General features: G+C 38.0%; 1 protein-coding gene across 1 annotated transcript in view; it reads right to left on the bottom strand.

Annotated features, from left to right (window-relative positions):
• Positions 1–15452, bottom strand: part of pou2f2 (POU class 2 homeobox 2) — an 85316-nt gene extending 69864 nt beyond the window's left edge. Inside the window, exon 1 of the mRNA XM_015370849.1 lies at positions 15406–15452. Coding sequence (XP_015226335.1) covers positions 15406–15433 — 28 coding nt within the window. The 5' untranslated portion in view covers positions 15434–15452. The remainder of the gene's footprint in view (positions 1–15405) is intronic.
• Positions 15453–21342: the final 5890 nt, after the last annotated feature.

Below are 21342 nucleotides of genomic sequence, written 5' to 3'. Positions count from 1 at the left end.
ATTTACACCTTCTCACGATTCCCAACTTCATCTCCTGCTCTTTGCCTCCGAGTCTGTTCCTTCATGCTGCTGTATGTTTACCTAAAACCCATCTCTTCTTCTTTTACCCTTCTTTCACTCCTTCTCTCTCCGTCTCAGGCTTGGCGAACGCTGTAGGGCTGCGCGAGCAACTGTGCAAGAGATTTAGAGCGAGGATCAATAAGAAATTTAAAAATCAATGCACTTAGCGCCAGGAAATCAATGGGCCTAATCGGGATGCCAATCGGCCCAGTCAAAACAATTAAGAGGGAAGAAAAATGTTTAACAACCTCCTCTTGCTTACATAGACAGAGGGGATCGGAGGGAGAGAGTGACAGCGGGGGAGAAAAAGAAAGGGCCTGGGGAGGAACATCCAAGGTAGACGCAGAAGGATGAGATGGAGTGATATATGGAAGGGAAAGGCTCAGGAGAGGGAACTAAAGCTTATATCCAAGGAAAGAGGGATTGGACAGGGGAGAGATAGGCAGTGAGTGAAGGATAAAAAATGAAGATAAAGAACGGAAAAAAAGGAAATGATGCAGCAGGTTGACAGTCTTGTAGGAGAGAAGAAAAAGTTGAAGGATTTGTGTACTATTTTTATAAATCCAGCCTTTTTTCTATGACCATTCTTTGTCCAAGACAAAAAAAGGGAACATGTAACCATCACAAATAAGGTCACACTTTGTGATCAGAAACACAAAAGTAATGCTGTCCCTGTGGAAGTGCAGCTATTTCGCTCATCAAAGCCTTCCAGGGCAGCTGCGCCCTCCAGTCGCTCACTCATCCTCACAGACGGCCAATCAAGTGACTGCCAAATCACAAACAAGCAGCTCTTCCAAATCAGCAACAACACAAAAAAGGAGGCATTTTGCTCCCCATCGAATAAGCCAATCAGAACCAATGCTCGACAGCATGGCGGCCCAATGGGAGAGCGGCGGCTGAGTACAGGAACGACAGGTTGCGTTGGTGGGTGGGGAGGTGGGCTAATTTGGGGTCAATCAATAGATCTCCCCTCTCTCTATCTTCTGCCTACTCACCACACTAAAATCAATGAGGAAGCCAATAGTTCCCCGCCCCTGAGTGGATTAGTGAACACACAACTAATCAGCCACTCACTGAAACTGACATCCCAGCTATTAACCTATTGATACAGGGGGACACATGTTGAACGTACAGGAACCGCCGCTCATGTGTACGGATTCCAACACAGAGACCAAGACATGTAGGTAGAATGATTTCCAATTATCCTTAGAGGTAAACTCTGAAATATTTGTAATGGATCGGTGTTTGGGCCTTCTGTGTCCATACAGCTGCTTCGCTGCATTTACAGCCATAACTCCTTATTTCCATGTGCTGCTCGTTAGCTGCTTGGTTACAAAATGGTTTAATTGGATGAAATGGTAACCTTCCAGTTTTTTCTGGAATTCGGGCAGGACTTTGACAAGCCCATTAGCACACTTGTCTGCCTTTATCTCAGGTTTTATCTGAAGCTGTTTGCAGGTTTAGGGTTGTTATTCTCCTGTAAGGTAAACCTGCAACACTTTCCCTCGGATTCTGCAGCTTCAACCCTTGTTTTATTTAGATCCATCTTCCCATCAACTTTACTTAGTCTCCCTGTCACATTAAAGTATTCCCACAGCATGGTGCAGCTATCTCTGTGTTTTAAAAAGAGAATGTGGGATCTAAGCTGTTGTTTTTTCACAAAATAGCATTTAGGCTCTAAGCGGTGGAATTTTGGTCCCATCTAACCAGAGCATCTTATCCAACATGTTGACTATTTCCCTTACAGAGCTTATGTCATACAGGAATTGCATGCTTTACTTTTAGCAGTGAGTTTGCTGTTGCCACTCCACCATAAATGACAGATTGTTTGTGTTCAAAAATATCAGTTCTCCTGTCAACACTTTCTTTCATCTGAGGTTCTTAGATCAGGGCTTCCCTTCATTGTCCACATTTTGTGTTGGTTTAGGTGGACACCTATGTCTTTGTATGTTCCCAGATGTAAACAACTCTTTCCATTCACATGTGATAGATTAAACATCTGAATGAGATGTTAAAAGCATGGTTTATAGCTTTATACTTCAGGCTTCTCCAAAAAAATTTCTCAGACTTGATAGCAGGTTTCCCAGTTTTCATGATGCTGTTTGAAACCTCCACAAAACAGCTGGATTTATACTGAGATTGAATCCCCCACAGGTAAATTAGCTAATTAGGTTGACCTCCTGAGTAAATTGGTTACAATCGATTTATTTAGGGGTAGTAGAGTAAAATGGGATTTAATATAAATACACACAACATTTTTCAGATAATTTATTGTAAAAAGTTATTTGCACTTTAATTTCAGGCTCAACATTTTGTTTAATGTATTTCTTGGAATATTAATTAAATGCATTACAGTTAAGGGTTTGTAATATAACAAAATGGGAAGAATTAATATGGTTTCGAGATGCTGTGTCTTACAAATAATTTTATATTAGGAAAAAAAAAAAGGATTCCAAAGCAGAATTTTTTTGTTTTGGTTTTGTTTTCTTGCCTTACGTTTCTTTTCTGGTGGGTTCTGATTTTAAGGAGAGCCATAATGGCTGCATGCTGCTACCCAGCCAGCATCAGCCTTCATTAAAAGGATGCAGGTCTGGAGCCTGTGGAGTCCTGTTTCCACTTCTGACTGAAACATTTGAACAATTTCCAAAAATCTAGTCGTTATAAACTGTGAAAAATAATTCCTGAAGGATCTGAAGATTTCAATACTCACAAAGAAAAAGCAGATATGATCAAAGAAGCCTTTCCCAAAAGAGGTCTTACACACCTGTCAGAAATCACATTAAGAACAATAAAGTGTGCAACTTAAAGGAAACTGTTGCAGATTTCCTTTGTGCCAAAACACCTCGCTGAGTGTCCTCAGGAAGATAAAATAATATGTACCTGACTCTTAAGAGGAGCACTACACAAGGATCATTTTTCAAAAATAACAGCCCGACTAGCTTTCATCCCTTACTTTTGAAAGCCCCCTTGTTTTCTCAGATTGCCTCTCCTTCCTCTGTTCCTCCTGCCCTCCTCCTTCTCTTTCGCCTCCCCCTCTACTCTGGCTCACATGTTTTACTTTTCATATGTGGGTTTTGTTTTTCTTCATTTTTCCCCTTGTGTAAAAAAAGGCTGAAAATAGGATGAGTGATAGGAAATATAAGGAAGAGTCCAAAAGCACCCAGTTCTGCACTGGCAGTTCTAAAAAACACACTGATACATATGCATCAAACTATGGAAAATTAATGTTGATATAAGAGAAATACTTGAAAGTGGTTGAATGCCCACAGGGAGACCCTATACAGGGAGATGCTACAGTGTGACTAAAAGAACACGATTGATCAGCTACAGAGATGCATAAAACTGCCATTTAAATGTACACCTTTTTTTTTTAAACCCAAATCCAGACCATTCATGTTTCTTTGAATCAACCATGCAGTGTGAAAGGCAAAAGAAAGCAACTTGTCTGTCTTTCCCTCTTTATTTTTCACTGCTGCTCAACATCCTCACAGCAATCCGTTTCCACACATTTAACGCACAAAGAGAATGGAAGTGAGAGGCGTATGAAATAGACTGGATTTCCTGTTTGTTTTTTTATTCCTGCTTTCTTCTTTATTTTTCACGGTGGACCCAGGATGAACAGCAGGCAGTCATGGCTGAGGCCGACATGATTGTATTTTTAGGGCTAATCCAAACCTCTTCTTCCATACTGTTGTGGTTATGATGGAGATGGAGTGGAGGAAACATATTGAGGGGTAACAGGGAGGGGGGGTGAAAGTGTGAAGTGGCATTGTCGAAGATGTCCAGGCAAGTCCGGATGCATTGGTTCCGTATAACGTTCCTATTCCACTTCAGCGGACGGATGCTGCCATTCAGAGAGGGACGCAATCCTGATTTCTTGCTTGAGAGCCAATATCTGCACCAATACAAATGGGTGGGATATGGAGGGAGCGTGATACAGTCGGAGAATACGGCCCTTTTCTTCTTATCCTGCTCAGCCATATTGATGTTTTCTGAGCCTTTTCATTGCTCAGCTAAAATGAAGTCTTTCAGGGGCTGAGCCATTGGCAGATTAAGAAAACATATCCTATTTTTTAGAATGTGATAGAAGCTCTCTTGTTATCTGAATAATGTGAGGGATGCTGAGGCGGCAATGAAACGCTGCGTGTGAAACACTTTGTGGTTAAACTCAGCAGTGAAATTACCGCCTGTCGAAGCGACTTAAAAACTTCAACTGGGGAAGGGAAAGTACTTTTCACTGTGGCTACAGCATCAGGTTATATGTAACATACATATTTACCATCTTATAAGAGGAAAAAAATGTGTGTTTAAATGTTTTTTTGTTTAGAATTTACAGCAGGAAATGCTGTTGAAAGAAATTTTGAACAAAATTGTTGGTGACCCCTCACTTAATGTAAGAACAAACCCACATTAACTTTAATCTGATAAAAGTAACAATGAATAAAAATTCAACAAAATTGAAAAATATAGACATTGCTTTTTAACTATGCTTTAGTAGAAAGATTGTAAGAAACAAATAAATTAAAACAGGACTGGAAAAAAATGAAAGCCTTAACTTCCTATATTGTTTCACAACATTTTGAGGCAATCACTACCATCAAACAATTCCTGTAACTCTCAGTGAGACTTGTGCTCCTCTCAGCAGGTATTTTCACTCTTCATGAGTAAACTGCTCTACTTGTCTCAGGTTTGAAGGCTGTCTTATCCAGACATCATTCAGCATCATTCGTTTGGGCTTCTTCCAAAGACGCTCAAAGGATTTACCTCAGGGCTCAAAGAAGACCATTTCATATTAGTTCAATGTTTTCCTCTTAGCCATTCTTTTGGTTTTTTTTAGCTGTGTGTTTTGGGTCATTTTCCTGTTGAAGACACATGAGTCATGACCTCCTACTGAGACCAGGCTTTCTGACGCCAGGCAACACGTTTCTCTCTAGAATCCTTGATAGTCTTGAGATTTAATTGAACCCTGCAGAGATTCAGACACCATGAGCCAGATGAAGTGACGCAGCCCCAGAACATGACAGATCCTCCTCCATGTTTCACAGTAGAGAGAGTCTTCTTTTCTTGAGATGCCAACAGTTTTTCGTTTGCGAACATAGAGCTGATATGCATTGGAAGAAACTTCCATTTTTGTCTCATCAGTCCATAGGGCATTCTGCCAGAAGCTTTGTGGCTTGTCAATAAGCAGTTCAGCAAATTCCAGTCTGGCTTTTTTAATGATTTGTTTTCAACAGTGGTGTCCCGTCTGGTTATCTCCCATTAAGTCACACTTTGGCTCAAACAACAGCTGATGGAGTGACCTTACTCTGATATCAGGGAAATTAGCCATTTGATTCAGATGTATAAAAGTAAGGATGCATCCATAAGTCATGGGTTGCAGGGCAGCAGACCAGCATGCAGCGAACAGGATCCATAAAAAATATACACTATAAGAAACATGGGAAACCTTTGAATAATATATTGTTTTGCCATCTTCTTTGGGATTATGCATGTTTTTCTTTTTATACAAAGAAAACAAACAGGACTTTGTGGCTGTTATGTAAGAAATAGTGATAAAATTCAAGTTTTATTAATTTTGTAGGGCACTGAATGTGTCTCAATAATATTTGTATATATTTTCACTAGAAATTCATTAAGTGGATTGACTAATATAACAATCACAAAAAACAGCAGCTCATCCAGGTCTTCATTGATTTAAAAAAACGCCACTGCACACGAGACCTGAGAAATGCATCGTCCTTCAGTTGATTAGGTACTGTGTGCCAAGTTTAAAGCCTTTAGCTCTGTGCAAATCTCATTCTTGGTGCTAAAATTATATTTTTTCTTCTGGTAAAATGTATTATTTTTGGTAATTTTTATGCTTCTATCAAAAGAAATAGAAATAAATTGTTTCTTTGTGACACTGATCTGAACAAAGTGCTTAAAAATCAGATTTAATATTGCTTTTCTACTTTGCTCTCTGTTATTTGCAAGTATGAAACTGGTCCCATGATATTAGGAGGCTTTTTATCACTGAATGACTCAGATGTTAGGGTTAGAAGGCCCAACAGAATGAAAAAAAGAGAAAAAGGCAACCAAAAAAAACCCAAAACATTACTTTAATCTGTATAATGTTTAAAATAATGTTCCTCTGCAAACAAAATCTGTCCCCATGCAAGTGAAAAGTACAAACAACCTAGGAGCAAAGATTATTATATCTACTTCTTAGATATGGTGTTATATATTTCAGAGTTCGTTTAAGCACAGAGGAGCCCGATGAGCTGAAAATCACCAAGACTAAATCACAGAAAATTGATGAAATCCAACAAAATGCCTGAAATGACCCAAACTGGTGGGATCTTGCTCAGGACAGGAAGATAAACCAGTGCAGTGTGCAAAAGTATAAACCATATAAAAGCAAATTATATCATTTCAAAATTTACACGGATGAACAATTTTTAGAAAAAAGTCATGAGATGATCAAAAATAAAGAGGAGTCGGTGACAGAATTGGCCACACATACACTGAGAGATGAAGAAGAGAAAATAAGGTGTGCTGCAGTCACCTGGAGTGTCTGACGGGGTTGTGGTGAGAAGTAGCATGTTCAGATGTGATAGAAAGAAAGATCAGGGTGCAGGTGAGAAACAGAGAAGAACTTGGAGTAAGAAAAAAGAGGAGTGGGAGATTTGGGATTAGGGAATGAGTGTGAGGTAAACGGAGGAGGATTAGAGGTCTGGATGTGAGAGTGGGACAAAGTGAGAGGCAGGTGGGATAGAGCAGCAGAAAAAAAAAACTGCAGAATGAGAGACACAGCCAGAGGAAACTGTACAGGGGCTTTTGACAGAGAGAGGAGGGATAAAAAGATGTGTTTTTCCTGCTTTTTCTGTTGTACTTTCTCTCCTCTGGGCAACTTCCCGCTGCCACCCCCCCGCCTCACCCCCTTCTCTCTATGCCACCATCCTCCTCTGTCTGAGACAGTGGGAAGATAGGTAGGAAACCTAATCAAGTTAGATATCTGTCTGCTCTCTGCTGACGCTCACAGGCAGAGGGAGGGCACTACAATCTCTGCTGACCAGACTGCCCCCCCTCCAACCTTCCTCTCCCCTCCTTTCCCCTCCTCACCTATCGGCCAGAGCGGCCATCAATCCAGGACAATAGCCCAGAGGGGGCTGAGGGATGAGGAGGGGGAGGATGCGGTCCTGAGATGCTCAGTGGGTACCATGAGCCACTAAACTGTCAAAAAACACAAGCTGAGCAAATCCTGCCTTTGACCACCACAGATAAAACCTACAAATATCTGAAGATACTGGGGAGAAAATGTTTACTGGTTCACATAAGAATGAACCAATATCATCTTATTGATTATTTGTCAAATACAATTAATTGATCAAGCTATTCTAATGGAGAAGGTCTGGTTCAAGTTCAAGTGGAAACATTTGGTCTCAGTTTTGGTTTTCTGCTCAGGTCGTTAAAGAAAACCAAGCAAGGAATCTAAAAAAAAAAAAAAACAACAAATGTAAAATATATGTCTTTTATGAAATTATTATCATTAAAATAAAATGGTGCTTAAAACTTAATCCTACCAGCTTTAGCATATTATCTTAAGACATCTTCTCATCTTATATTTTAGTTTGAAATTAGTTGAATCATTAATTGCTCATTAAATAAAGTCAAAAGTGTGGAAATTTGGCAAGAAGAAAAACAAAACCGATGGTGCTACACTAAAACACTAACATAAATAAAAACTCCTAAATACAGTCATTTTAAATCCTATAACTAATCAATTTGGATTTTAAAAAAAATTATTTTATGAAGCCTACTGCAGAAAAGGGGGAAAATAAATTGCATAGCAAATAAAAGACAGATATTATAAAGGCAAAAATACTAAATTTAAAGACAATAAATTTAAAATAAAGTTAGAATAATAAAAAGTATCAGCAATTCCTCTGGGAAAACATCCCCAAGCTTTTGTTAACCATAATAACTGAAGCAGCTTCTCCACTCTTTGTCTGAGGCTTTATAAAATACAATGAGCCTAAAAATCCAGGTGGAGCATATTTGAATATCAGATAACAAAGATATAGGCTGTTTTTAAGACTAAAGACATTTAAAAAAAAAAACAAGCAGTACAATCTCAAAATAAAACCAAAGCCACAGGATGCCAGAGTGGAGGGATTTTAGTGATGAGGTGAATGGCTTTCTGCTACCAGGGTAAAATTTCTGGCAGCAGTCTTTAAACGCCTAGGAAAGTCGCAATAGCTTTCTTTGGCCGACCAGCAATGAGAGAACTGCAGAAATCGGGTCTAGATAACTCAAAATCTTCTACTAATCTTTCCTTTGGGTTTTACCAAACTCTAAAATCTGTATTATTGCATAAGTGATAACATAAAACCTCGCATACATAAAAGATGTGGCAGATACTGTAAAGGTAAGGTTTGAGCTAAAGTCAACTCAGATGTTTTAACCTCTAGATTTACACTGATATGCAGAATCTTTAATAATATTGCTCTTTGATTTTACTTTGTCCTATTTATTTTATTGTTTCCCCTTTAAGCTGTGAATTTCAAATTGCTGCAATGTATTTGGCTGCATTAGAATGAAAGCAGATCAATTCTCATTATAAGAGAGTGTTTTATGTTTATTGCAAATTATTTATTTTAAAAAGGGAATTTATTTTGTGTTTATTTAGATAACATTCCATAGCCCTTGAAACAAACATAGATTTATATGCAGAACTATGTCGGTAAATCAATAATAGTGAATATTTTATATTTATATTATAGAATATTTTTTACGCCAAATGAATTTATTCATATTCAAATGTCTGAAAACTGACAGTGAAGTCAAATTACTTGCTGATCTGCATAAACTTAATCGATAAGTTGGTTCCGATTCGGATCATATAGACTGATTCATTTCCAGTTTTCCTGATCATGAAACAATACAATCCAAGTTTGACTTTGATAGTCCTGAATATAGTAGACAAATTTGTTAAATTAAGTACTGGATAAGTCATAGGGGTTGTTAATAATCAGAATATAATCTGTTTTTTCCCTCCTATACAGGTTGGATATGCATGTTTTATTCTATGATTATTTTTCATAATCTACATTTCTTTGAATCTGCTATTTTTAAAAGCTACTCAGCATTCATTCTAATGCTGTAGATTTAACCTAACAGTTTCCTAATTTAACTTTCTTTATTTTTTTTTACTTTTATGTAAATCTGAAAATTTTGACAAGTAACTTTCTAATCCTTATTGATTGATTGAATATATGTTTAAAATGAAGAGTTTATACATTCATTCCAAACACAATAAATACATTCTTTGAAACGTCTGTTGTTCAGTCACTAAATGGATGTTTTACCTTAACAGAAATATTTTAGTAACCCTCACATATGTTGTTCTTTATGGTTTAGTTCTGTAATCTGAATACAGATGCTGTGGCATTATTATGTATGGGGGTTATAGATTATTAATTACAACATGCATATGTGTAAACACTTTACTCAAATTAATTTAGTTTGCTTTGAGCCTTTTCACATTTGGATTTAAGGATTTACCATAATGCAGTTTTATTTCCACATATATAGTACAATTCAAAATTAGATTTCAATGTACTGAGAACAGCCGATGCACAAACCCACAAGATAAAGATTAACTATACGTCCCCATGGAGGTAATAGAGACCTGCACATTTTCACACTAATATTAGCAAAAACAGTAAAAAAAAAAATAACTGTAATTAACTGACATGCTACTAAAAATGCTGCTATATGAAATGTCTAAAGAAACTTCCATTTCTAAAGTTGCAAATGATTTTCAGCTGTTTTCCTATTTAAAATGAAGTAAAACTGAGTTTAATGATAAACATTATCTGACAAAAATAAATTTTGAAAGAGTGTGTTTCTTTTTTTAAATTAAATTTCCTTTAATGCTCTTGGGAAAAAAAGGCTTTTGTTCTATTGCTTCTTAAACCTGAATGAAGATTACTTAAGTACTTTCAGCATCTCCACACCACAGCTGAAGATATGAATATTGTTGTATATATAAATATATATTCATACATGTATAAAAAAGGTTGTCTATTCAAAGAGGCCTGAGATTATTGAATTAAGCTATGTGACCCTGCAGCAATCTCTCCTCATTAGCAAGTATGACACAGGAATAAAATTCAATAAACCCCTGTTACTGAGGACAGAAACAACTTTGTTAAGAAAAGCACATTGAAATTCATGTTTGAGAAACTGGATGTTTTACATTATATGGTTAAAATGCCCACTGATGACATGCTTTTACTTCAAGGAAGACCATGGATTGCATTGAGTTATGTGACTTTGCAGCAATCCCTAGTAGTCCCCAGCTCACGGTGTTGCAGCTTGCAGCTGTAGAATTGCGTAGGGGGTTTACTTACACTCCACTTTAAATTTGCTCTAATCGCTTTGCATAAACAGACTCAAAACATCTTTTATAAAAATCTAAATTTCCAGATATTAGTCGTAGTTCAGCAGAGTGGAGACGTGCCCCCTGTCCTCAGCTGCATCCGTAAGAACAGCTGCAAACTATATACTGCAGGTAAAATGGATGAAGGTCTGTGTAGGTGTGTGGGTTGTGGGTGGGTGGGTGGGGGTGGGGGGGGCTTGGGGGGGTTAGATAGCCGTTACAGACTGACCATTAGGGCGACAAGCACTGAGACAGCGAAGATCTACTCGCTAGAATTCAATGTGAGCTAATGATAGGATGTAAGGTGCTTGCTGTCATATTCACACCCTGAATTAGCATGTTAGTTTAGCCATTTGACTGCCATTGACTGTTGCTGTTGGTAGATTCATGTGTGCATGAGTGTGTGTTCAGGCCAGATAGACCATATTTGCTAATCTGGAGGGGGTCGTTGGATGGAGGGGGTAGGGTCAAAGGCAGGGGTCAGGTGTTAATTCACTGCTTCAAGAGAGAGCCGAGAAAATAAAAAACACAAGGAAACATCTTGGTCTGATGTTGTTACCATGCACCTTTGCTTCTTCCTTCAGCTAGTTCCAGATCTATGCTCTAACTTTTATTTCAGTTTTTCCTTCTTTATCTACCCCTCTCATACCATTCATCTCTCCCCCCTGCCTGGTCCAGTGTGAGGCCTCCTCCCCCAGCTGTTAGACCCCTCAGAGGTCAGTCTGTCTACAGGGTCATCAGTCTGGGATGAAGCTCACCTCTGACCCGGAGAACCTTGATGTATTCCAACCACAAACCCTGCAGACACACTCCCATAATGGACATGTGTAGCCTCACAAGAGCCCCGTTTCATTGTGGTCATTTTTGATCAATTTATCACCTCTTTTGTCACTTATTGCAGACCTGTCTGTGTTGCTGAAACCCACCGTCTGTGCAACTGCTGCGGTTCAGTTGGGTTTAGACGGACAGACAAACTGAAATATACCTGCACACGTGCACAAACAATCCTTCCACCTGCTTTCACTTTATTAATGTAATGGTGATTAGGAATTGCTCTTAAATTATATCAAACAACAACAGCAAAATTATTGGATGAAATCTATACACCACAGTGCAGAACAATCTGCACACACACACACACACACACACACACTTCAAAATATTATAAAGAGCTTTGTTGTTTTTAGCTGCCTTTTGAGAATATATGATCAATGGCTGCAGTCTAATATCTGCCATTTTTGGCTGAATCACAATGCTTTAAAAGTAACATTAAAAATCAAATGAATACACTGCAAGCATATCAAAGTTGACTTATCCATAAAACTGAATAAAAATCAGGGGTCTTAAATATAAAAAAAGTTTAAACTTTGACAGTTAATATGAAAATAAACTCATAAGGGCCTATAGAAACAAGGCACAAGAATAACAGCTAATAAAATATAATTTATAGAACGTTTTCTATTAATGTATTTTGTTTGTTAGTCACTGATGGCTCTTTCTTGTCAGAAATATAAAGGCGACTTGGTGTGCAACTGCAATCTCGCCGCCTTAATTGAGGAACTGGCCAGGCGACCTTTGACCTGCAGGTCATTAGCTCATTGTGCACCGGGACATGGAGAGCCGCCAGCACCATTTGGGGAGAAGAGCCGTGAACAGAAAATGGATTAATTTCGAATATATGGGCCGTGGTGCTTGATACCGACTGAAAATGGCAAGTAACAAAAAAGCAGAAGAGGATGGAAAACATTTTTATTTAATCCTAAAACCTTAACAGAAGGGAGGCTTCTTTATCACATCAAAACGGAGCCAATAAATGTGTTTTAACAAGGAGATTTTGAACACAGCAGCAGACACTTTTAAATGAACCATAAAATGAGCGAGTTGGGCTGTGATGGTGTGTTTAAAGAAGATAAGGAGTCAGGAACAGCAGCACCATGATCTGAGGAAGCCTGCAGAGTCAAACCGACCCCTTCCTGATCATCGATAACGTGATCAGTTTCTCCTGGAAAACTCTCCGTGTAGAAAAATGCAGAATTAGGGAATTATTATTTGTTAGAAAATTCTACTGTGCTTTTATTTTCCTGTACTATTCTGGAATAGACACAAATGTGTCTATTATGGATTCAATGAATTAAAGTTTAAATAATTATCTACGGGCATTACTGATTTAATAATAGTCAGTAATAATTTAATAATAGACAATAATAATTTTAAACCAGTTTTTAAATAATGTGCGAAAACAAAGATGTTCATTCCAGTCAGTAGGTTTGGCCTTATTTCTAAAAAAAACAAAACAGATTTATCTGAATTATTTAAGTAGTCTACACATGTTAATGTTCCTCAGCTGTGATCATTCACCCCATAAATATTAGTGACTGGAAGAATTTGAATTATCATAGGGTTTATGAACAGAAAAAAACCCAAATAATTTATCTTAACTTTGAATATGGAAAACCATAAAAAAAAGGCTACTTTAAAATGGATATGTAAAAAGGTGAGACAAAATATAACATTTATAAACTTAATTAAGTAGTAAAACATATCTCAAAATCTCTTTTTTTATTCAAGTGATTGGTTTTATTTGAATAATATGCATACAGGCCTATGACCTCCAAAAAAGAGGAGCCTCAAACATTCTTTAAAGGAAGATTTAAAAAGATCAACGCTTCTTTAAAATAACCACATGCAAAACAATCTGCAATCAGATTTACATATTTACAAATACAATATAATATCCAAATAAACCAATGAGAGAAGAAAACATTTAAAAAGTAAAATATAGAGTAAAATATAATTAGTAATCATTTAGAGTGTAATATGCAAACAATCAATCAGTTGCGTTTTATTTCCTATAAGCTGAAAATTAATTAATTCGAATTTAAATCTGCTTTTGAGGGGGGGTTTTTTTGCATTAGAAAGAAAACAAATTTAAAAAATTTTAAAAGCTAGAACACACACATTAAGGTCAAGAAGTTTTAAGCAATTGTTAAATCAACTATAGCAGCAAAAAATAATTCATTTCTTTTTAAAATCCATTAAAATCAGAATATACCTTAAACGTGTTTAATACTGATTAGATTGAAACGGTAAATTAAACAGGTGCTAATTTGCGCTGTATGAATAAAATAAATTAAAATTAATCTTATTGTGGATCTAGGGGCGCATTTAGTAATAACTGAAATCATTTGGTTTATGTTTTTATTTTGTGTGTTTATAATTCTCTAAAAAAAAAAAAACTTTCATTATAAAGAAGAATAGTATATTTCAGAGTAGTAACGGCGAACATGAGCTGATTTTCCGTCTGATATCCAATTTAGATGAGAAAACGCTTTAAATGTCAAAATAAGAAACAGTTTCCCTTCTTTTAATCCTTTTTTTTTTTGGTTGTTTTATTAATTCTCTTTCATGTATTTAAAATAAACTTCTGAAACTTCGGTGCATTAATTGAATTCATAAACACAATGTGTTAGTGTCATAAACATAATAATACCATTTAATCTTTAAAGTTATCGGCCTGCTGTCACAATTATTGTGCGTCATTGAAAAAGAGCTGGAAACTGGAAACTTGGTGAGTTCACACCCAGAAACCAGTCAGACCAGTATCAGTAGCAGAATGGCATCTCTCTCTTTTTTAACTGATTATTTAATCTCTTATAAATGTTATAAATATGTTATAAATGCTGTAATATCTTAGTATTAAACAAATGAAGTTCATGGCAACATTACCTATAGGGAGCGTTTTCCTGCGTATCTTATGACGAGGAAAGGTCAAGTGTGCAAAAATATTTCTGCGAATAGAATTAGTGAAAAAGAACAAAAATAGTGAGGCGTTGCTTTTAGGCCTAATCTTTGAGTAGGACTAGATAAAATAATATTAATAAAAAAATGTTGCCACTATATAACTGTATTTAGGTATTTCAGCTTTGTGGAGGATGAGGAGCCTTTGCGCTGCAGCCGCGCAGAGAGAGGAGCGCAGCGGCAGGACTGCTGCCCTCTCACCGGCTCCTCTGCTGCTCAGCGCTCCTTTCTCGGGCTTATAAAGCCCCTCGGTTCCCCTCCTTTTAATTGATTTTCCCATAATTAACTCGGTCTGTCCATCGATTTCCTTTCGGCGGCGCATAAGCTCCCCACATCCTGAGGTGGTATTGTTGCGATCTGCGGACGTCGGGAGCAAATATCGACCACATTGATTAAGAAGCCCTCGGAGCAGGTGAATCTGCCTGTCAACCTTATGGGATATTCTCAATTGAAAATGTTGCTTCTGCAGATCGCACAGTAAAGGAATCGGCGAAAGAACAGAGCGCAAAAATGCTGGAAATGGACTAAGATGAGGGATTTTTTTTAAAGGGCGCAGATATTCTAATATGAAGAGCAATTTAGCTCATTAGACGCACATATGCGCAACACCTTCATGAGCAAAACCTGCAGATGCATGAACTGCAGATGCGTGACCTGCAGATGCATGACCTGCGAATGCATGACCTGCAGATGCATGCCTCACAGCGCCTCCAGAATCAAATATTCCCGCGATATTATACAACATGTAGAGCAGGCAGAAGGACTCGACGTCATTCGTCCGGAGCAAAGGAGCAAGGGAGGATGCATGAGAGAGAGGGGCTGAGGGAGAGTCAGAACAGTCAGAGGGTTGCCCCGGTGAATTAATTTCTTACTAATCAATAACAAAGAAAAAATGCAGCGCCACACACACACAGAAACCATCATGTCATTACTCCCTTCTCCACCAGCAGGAAAGTTATAGGCTTAAATCTTTCTCCTTTTGATCAGACTATACAGAACAAGGCAGAGGGTTGAAAAGGTGAAAGAGAGTAAAGGGGGGAGATGGATATGTGCTGCATGGATCCCCACCCCTATATCAGAATAATCTTCTTGTTAGTTTGTTTTTATAGGTGAGGAAAATTTACCAGCGCTTCCATCGGTGAACGTCTCCATCCCCGCCACGCGTGCAGCCTTTCTGGACAAGAGAGGGATGGAGAGCGGATAGAGCTGGGGGAGAGGCGCAGAGGTAGGTGAAAGGGGGGCCGGGGCAGGGACTGTGTGGGACGCGGGGTCTGGATTGGGGGGGTTCAGCTTTAAACTGGGGGGGAGGCTTTGGTGACACCCTAACCTTTTATGTTGCCCCCCTTTTCCTTCCTTGCTCTCCATCTCTCACCCTCGATGCGTGTATCTAAGCGGTTTCCATAGCGACCCGGGGGCTGTGATGCTGGTGAGGAGAAAGATGCGCGTGCGTGACAGTGAGAAAGAAGAGAGGATGAAGAGGAGACGGTCATTTGTGAGGTGTTGGTGGGGGGTGAAGCCATGTCTTAGATCATCAGCGGTATTGGGATGAGTTATATGTCTGCACCTTTAATGTTTACGATCCTGACTTTTAGATCTGTACCCTCATGTGTTTAATGTCTAATGAGCTAATAGATCCGCCTTTTCAGAAATTTAATGAATAAACCCAGTCAAAGCTGCACGTTTCTAAAATGTCATGTTTCAGCTGCTAAACTTCCTACTAAAGGATATTCAGCACAGCTTCACTGTTTTGAATATGAGGCCTCCACAAATACATCATGAATCAATATGCTGCCACCTACAGGCCAAACGAAGTACTTCCGCCTGATCAGATAACTAGAATACTACCACCAACCTCTGGTAGTCAAAATGTAACAAGATCAAAGGGATTATGTTTGTCATCTACAGATAATACTTAGCTTTAATTCTATAAAAAAATAAAGGGAAAATGAGTTAGATTTATGTATGTACTAACTTGCATTTTAAATAAATTTAGAAGAATCTATAATCATGTGGTAGCAGGTTGTTTGAAGCTAAACTATTCTAGTTAGATGTAGCATTCTGGGTTCTTGTAAGTTAGTTAATAATGATCATCTTTAGGGTGGGACTGCATCGTGGTGCAGTTGTAGGGACCGCCGTAGTAAGAGGGCACATAGTAAATTCTGGGTTTAAACTGCAGCCTAAGGTTTCCCTGCATGAAGTTTCCTTTATTTGCTCTATGAAGCACACCCTGACTGTAAGCAGTGTGTCTGAAGTCCTGCTTCATGGAGATAGACACTGCGACTCTGAAAGGAGGAGCAGGTATAGATGATGGATGGATATATGCAGTTGGTTGATTTAAAATCTGCCATCTTGTTCTCAAAGCTAATATTTAGATGCATCGAAGTGAGCAAAGCTGATGGCTGGATGATTGGGTCAGAGTCAGGGGCGGATTTAGGAAATTTGGCACCCTAGGCAAAGACAGGCAGGGGGCCCTCTGAATTGAGAAGACAACACATAAAACAGACCAATTATACAGATACAGAAATTTTTATAGAATAGACAAATTATTTGTTCTACCATTATTCCCTCTCTTCTTATATCTTCTTTTGCTCATCTGACTTTTAATGCTGTCTCCAAAGGAATCAAAGATTTTTTTCAATCACTAAGCCAGTTCTAACTTAGCTGATTGCTCCTTCCTGTGTTTCCAAAAAGGTGACGGCAAAAGTAAATAACCCAATCCTTCGTTTTCACTGTAGAGAAGTGAAAAGAACAGACATTGTCTGCTTATCTGTTCGCGAATTTTCACTTGTATGAAATAAAAGCTGCATGAATCATGACAGCAGACAAGATAGAGGAGAGCTGAGGGAAGGGTTACCCCTTCGGTGCTTTTATATTTTGTCTCCAAAGTCTCAAGTAGCAGAAAAAAAAAGTCACTAGATTTGGCAGTAGGCGCTTTTTTGAAATAAAAGTGCTAGAGTGGTCTGAAAAGCAATTAGTTTTGTTTTCTGTGCCAGCAGATATCCTGAGAAATGTATTTTGTATTATGTCTTCAGTACAGGGGGCCATAGCAGGGGGTTGTATTAGCTGGCCCCCGTTGGTCCCCTGTCTAGAACCACCCATGCACAGCACAGGAATTGTGTATCAGAACAGTTTAAACAAATCTAACCTAATCAGTTCTATGTAAATTATTTGAATGTAATAATAGTAAAGAGCCATTCAAATCCACCAAGCATGCCAAGGGTTGTTTCTTTTTTTTAAATGTCACTTTCAATCGACCTCATGAGATTTTTCTTAGACCTACAAAAACAAATTTTACCTGATAACAAAAAAGGGAAAAACATTTTCTTTCAGAGTATGGTGCCAGAGATAAATTCAGCTGCTAAACAATGCATGCAGTGTCACGGTTTGTAGAGATGAAGGACTAAAGTGGCAACAGGACAGCGGCAGGAGCATCTTTAATGGATATATTTTGATAAACCGAACAGAAACAAAGACACTCAGGAAGCTGACAGAGGAATTCACAAGGATGCAACAGAATAAACAGGCTTAAATAAAACGGAAATAAGGTGAGTCAAAATAAGTAAAACACAAAAGGGTGGGCATCATGACATACAGAGCGTTAAAAACTAACCAAAATACTCTGAAACAATATGTTAGAGGACAGATGCTAATGTAAATATACTGCCATGGTGATCATGTAAGGGTCTAGCTGTAACAGAGACTAGAAACTCACTTGAGTCTGCATTTATTTACTCACTAAAACAAGTAAACATACCAAACACCTTTTATTTATTTCCCTTTCTACCAAGTGCCACATGTTACACAGCTGCACGGCACCTGAAGCTTCTGACAACCAAACACACTAGAAATATAAGGACAGGCTGTCAAAAGGATCTCATCTAATTTATTTTTTATTTTTTGCTGAAATAAAAAAAAGCAAAATGTTTCTCCAACCGATCAGAGGGATGTACAATAGGCTTCAGGGTATACATACAATGAGAGCAGCCCCGGCAGGCCTATAGTGTCTATCAGCTTTAGATGACATGTTTCGATAGCGGGGCTGATTTAGGCCTCAGTTACCACGAGATGACTCCAGTCTCCATCCAATCAAGACATTTGGAGGGACACCTGCGGACAGAGGTACACAGTCTACAAGAGAATGATGAGCAGCCCCCCTGCCACACAAAGCTACATTACATCTAGGTTTTTGTACCTCAATACAATTTGCACCACAGACCACAAAACCATCTCTGATGTCTCTCTTTGAATCGGTCCGAGTAACATGGGGAACATTCACTTCAGCAAATGTTCAGTGAGATGTGATACTTAAAAAAGGTAAGATTGCTTTATGTAGTTTATTTCGAGTTATTCCTTAGAGATAGGTCAAGTAAAGTGAAAATTTGAGTTTTTTTCCCCCCAATTTCTTTCTGTATTCTCCATCCAGTCTTGATTCAGGAATAGTGTGGCATTGAAACTGTTCTACAAACTTGTAGGTTTCAGGTACACTGAAAAAATGTATAATTTTCTCTACTTAAGCAAATTTAGATATTTAGTTACTTTAACACAATTGTTTCCTGTAAGCAGGGCAGCACATGAAACATTTATAACCAAGTAAAGTTATAGTGGAGGATGTTCTTTTTCCTGGTGGATCATCAAAATAAGTGGTCCTCCTAATTGTCAATCATTCTGGTGATACGTGTTCATCCCCATTTTCACTTACCGGTGGTGAGTCTGACATAACGGAAAAATTGCAAATCTTCTTTTGGAAAGTAAGCTTGTATGAGTGATGCAAACAGCAACTTTTTAACAGAGCGTGCACGAGGAGAAATGGGATTGTGCATGCTCTCACGTGTTTAATAGGCATTCCCTCTAGGAGCGGGTACCGGGTTGTGCATGTGCATTTCTTTTTTTATTAAGTGGAGAGGACGGGTCTTTTCAAAAATTTGCCAAAATCCTCCACTGTACCTTTAAGTAGATTTTTTTGTGTAAAAACCGATAATCATTTGGTAATTATTTCATCTAAACTGATAAAAAATAAAGCAAAATCAAGTTCATGTGAAAACAGAAATGATTTGTATGATGCTGCCACTAAGTCTCACTGTAGCATGATGTTTTCATACCAACATTCTATTTCAAATTGTGGCCTAAGACTTAAAATTTGGTTTCATTTGACCATAATACATTGTCAAAGTTTTAGCGAGGTCCTGATAATGATGTTTTATTTCTTTTAAATTAAACACCCTTATCATTCACATCCAGATCACCTGTAATGAAGTGTGGAACAGAATAAGTCTGTGCTCTAAATCCTGCAGCTTCTCTAGTGTAGATGTTGGTCTCTAGACAAGCCTCCATGAGAACTTTCTACATTTTAGTTTTTATCACTGCTATCAAAGTTTGAGACTTTATACAGTTCTGAGAAACCTTGTTTAACTTTCTCCGGATAGATGCCTTTGGATATTGACATCAATGTTATCCTTGGCAATTAGTTTACAAACCATGGCCTTAGCTAGAGGATTCAAATGTTAAAATGTCAGGAAAAAAAACATTTACTTAGGTTGGTATGAGCTCAGACTGAAAGCTGAAAAACTGAATTATAATCTGTTTACAATCTATTGTAGGTATTTTCTATTTTTCCACATACTGCCAAAGAAATTTGAAGGTTTTTCTGTTGACTTGTTGAGGATAAATGTCTCACTGCAGCTAAAAACATCTTAAATTAGTTTTTTCCCCATTTTATAAAAACATGGCATTTTAAGGGAATGTAGACTTTTAAGTAAGAAGCTGCAAACTATAAACAAGGAACCACAGTTGGGTTATTAATATTGCCTGTTAGTGACCAAGAATCTGGCTAGTCTCCCAATCAACAATGATGTTAGTCTATAACAATTTAAAGAAAACAAAAAGCAAAACTTATTTTATCTCGGTGCCTGCTATGAACACCACCGTACACTGGACTCTGTCCTCTGTTTAGCAGGAGGGGTGACTGAGACACCAAAGGGAAGCCAGAGAGACATGATCTTTTTCCGCATATGGTCAAAAATATCAACTTTTGGGGGGAAAAAAAGAAATAAGCTGCACAAAGCTAAATGCACTTAACGCTGAGCATACCCTGAAACATCATGGTGACAGCATCATGATTGGGGGGAGGGCAAAAAGCAAACATTCCCCAAAACCAGCAGTGAAAAGTGGATTGACAAAGTGTTGAATCAGAGGAACTGAAGTTCAATGCACACCTTATTTTTCATATTTTTATTTTTGAACTAAGATCAAAATAAATAATACTGATTCCACTTTAAAATAATGTATCATCTTCAAATATGGAGGCCCATTACATAAAATCTCACCGAAATTAAGTTTTTGGTTGCTCAAATATCATGTTCTTTGAGTGTTTGGCATCTTTTTTTAACTAAGAAAGTATCTCGTATTGTCAAGGACATCGAAGAAAGAGAGTTCTGAGGAAGAACATCACAGTAACATTTGAGCCATTTCTCTGTAGTTTTGTTGGATTCTCAGAGAAAGTGCCTAAATCTACCTGTGGGCATCACTTCACTGCTCTCTGCTTTGAGGCTGGGCGGGTGAAAACTGGGCTTTCTATAAGAAGAAGGCTTTCCCCAAGGCAAGCCCAGGGCAGAAGAGCTGGCCATCAAACAAAGCATACTCCAAACAGAGTAGAAAACACGCCATCAGGTTTTCTCCCAGAGGGTTGGGCCCCATTACCGTGGGGGCTGGTCGATAGGAGAACTACATTTGGACAATAAGAAAGTCTCTGGATGATGGCAGCTTAAAAAACAATGGTGGCATCTTTACCACGGCCTGGTATAGTGTTTATAAATGCCAGTTATATATATAAAAAAAGGTTTATTTAATTTTATCTTCAAATGCAAGGATTATGATTCTGGAGACCATCTACAATAAGTCAGTCTCAAGCAGTTCTTTTCCGCTTCATCGACTTTTAGGCCATCAAATACTTTAGTCATTTTCAAAGAAAAATCTTAGTGATAAGAACCTTTATTTTACCCAAACACAAGCATGTGATATTGCTTTGCAATAAAGGCGATATGAAAATATCATGAAATCTTTTA

Source organism: Cyprinodon variegatus, unplaced genomic scaffold (assembly GCF_000732505.1).
Source record: "Cyprinodon variegatus isolate N-32 unplaced genomic scaffold, C_variegatus-1.0 Scaffold48, whole genome shotgun sequence".
Taxonomy (NCBI): Eukaryota; Metazoa; Chordata; class Actinopteri; order Cyprinodontiformes; family Cyprinodontidae; genus Cyprinodon; species Cyprinodon variegatus.
This window is presented reverse-complemented; position numbering and strand designations above follow the sequence as displayed.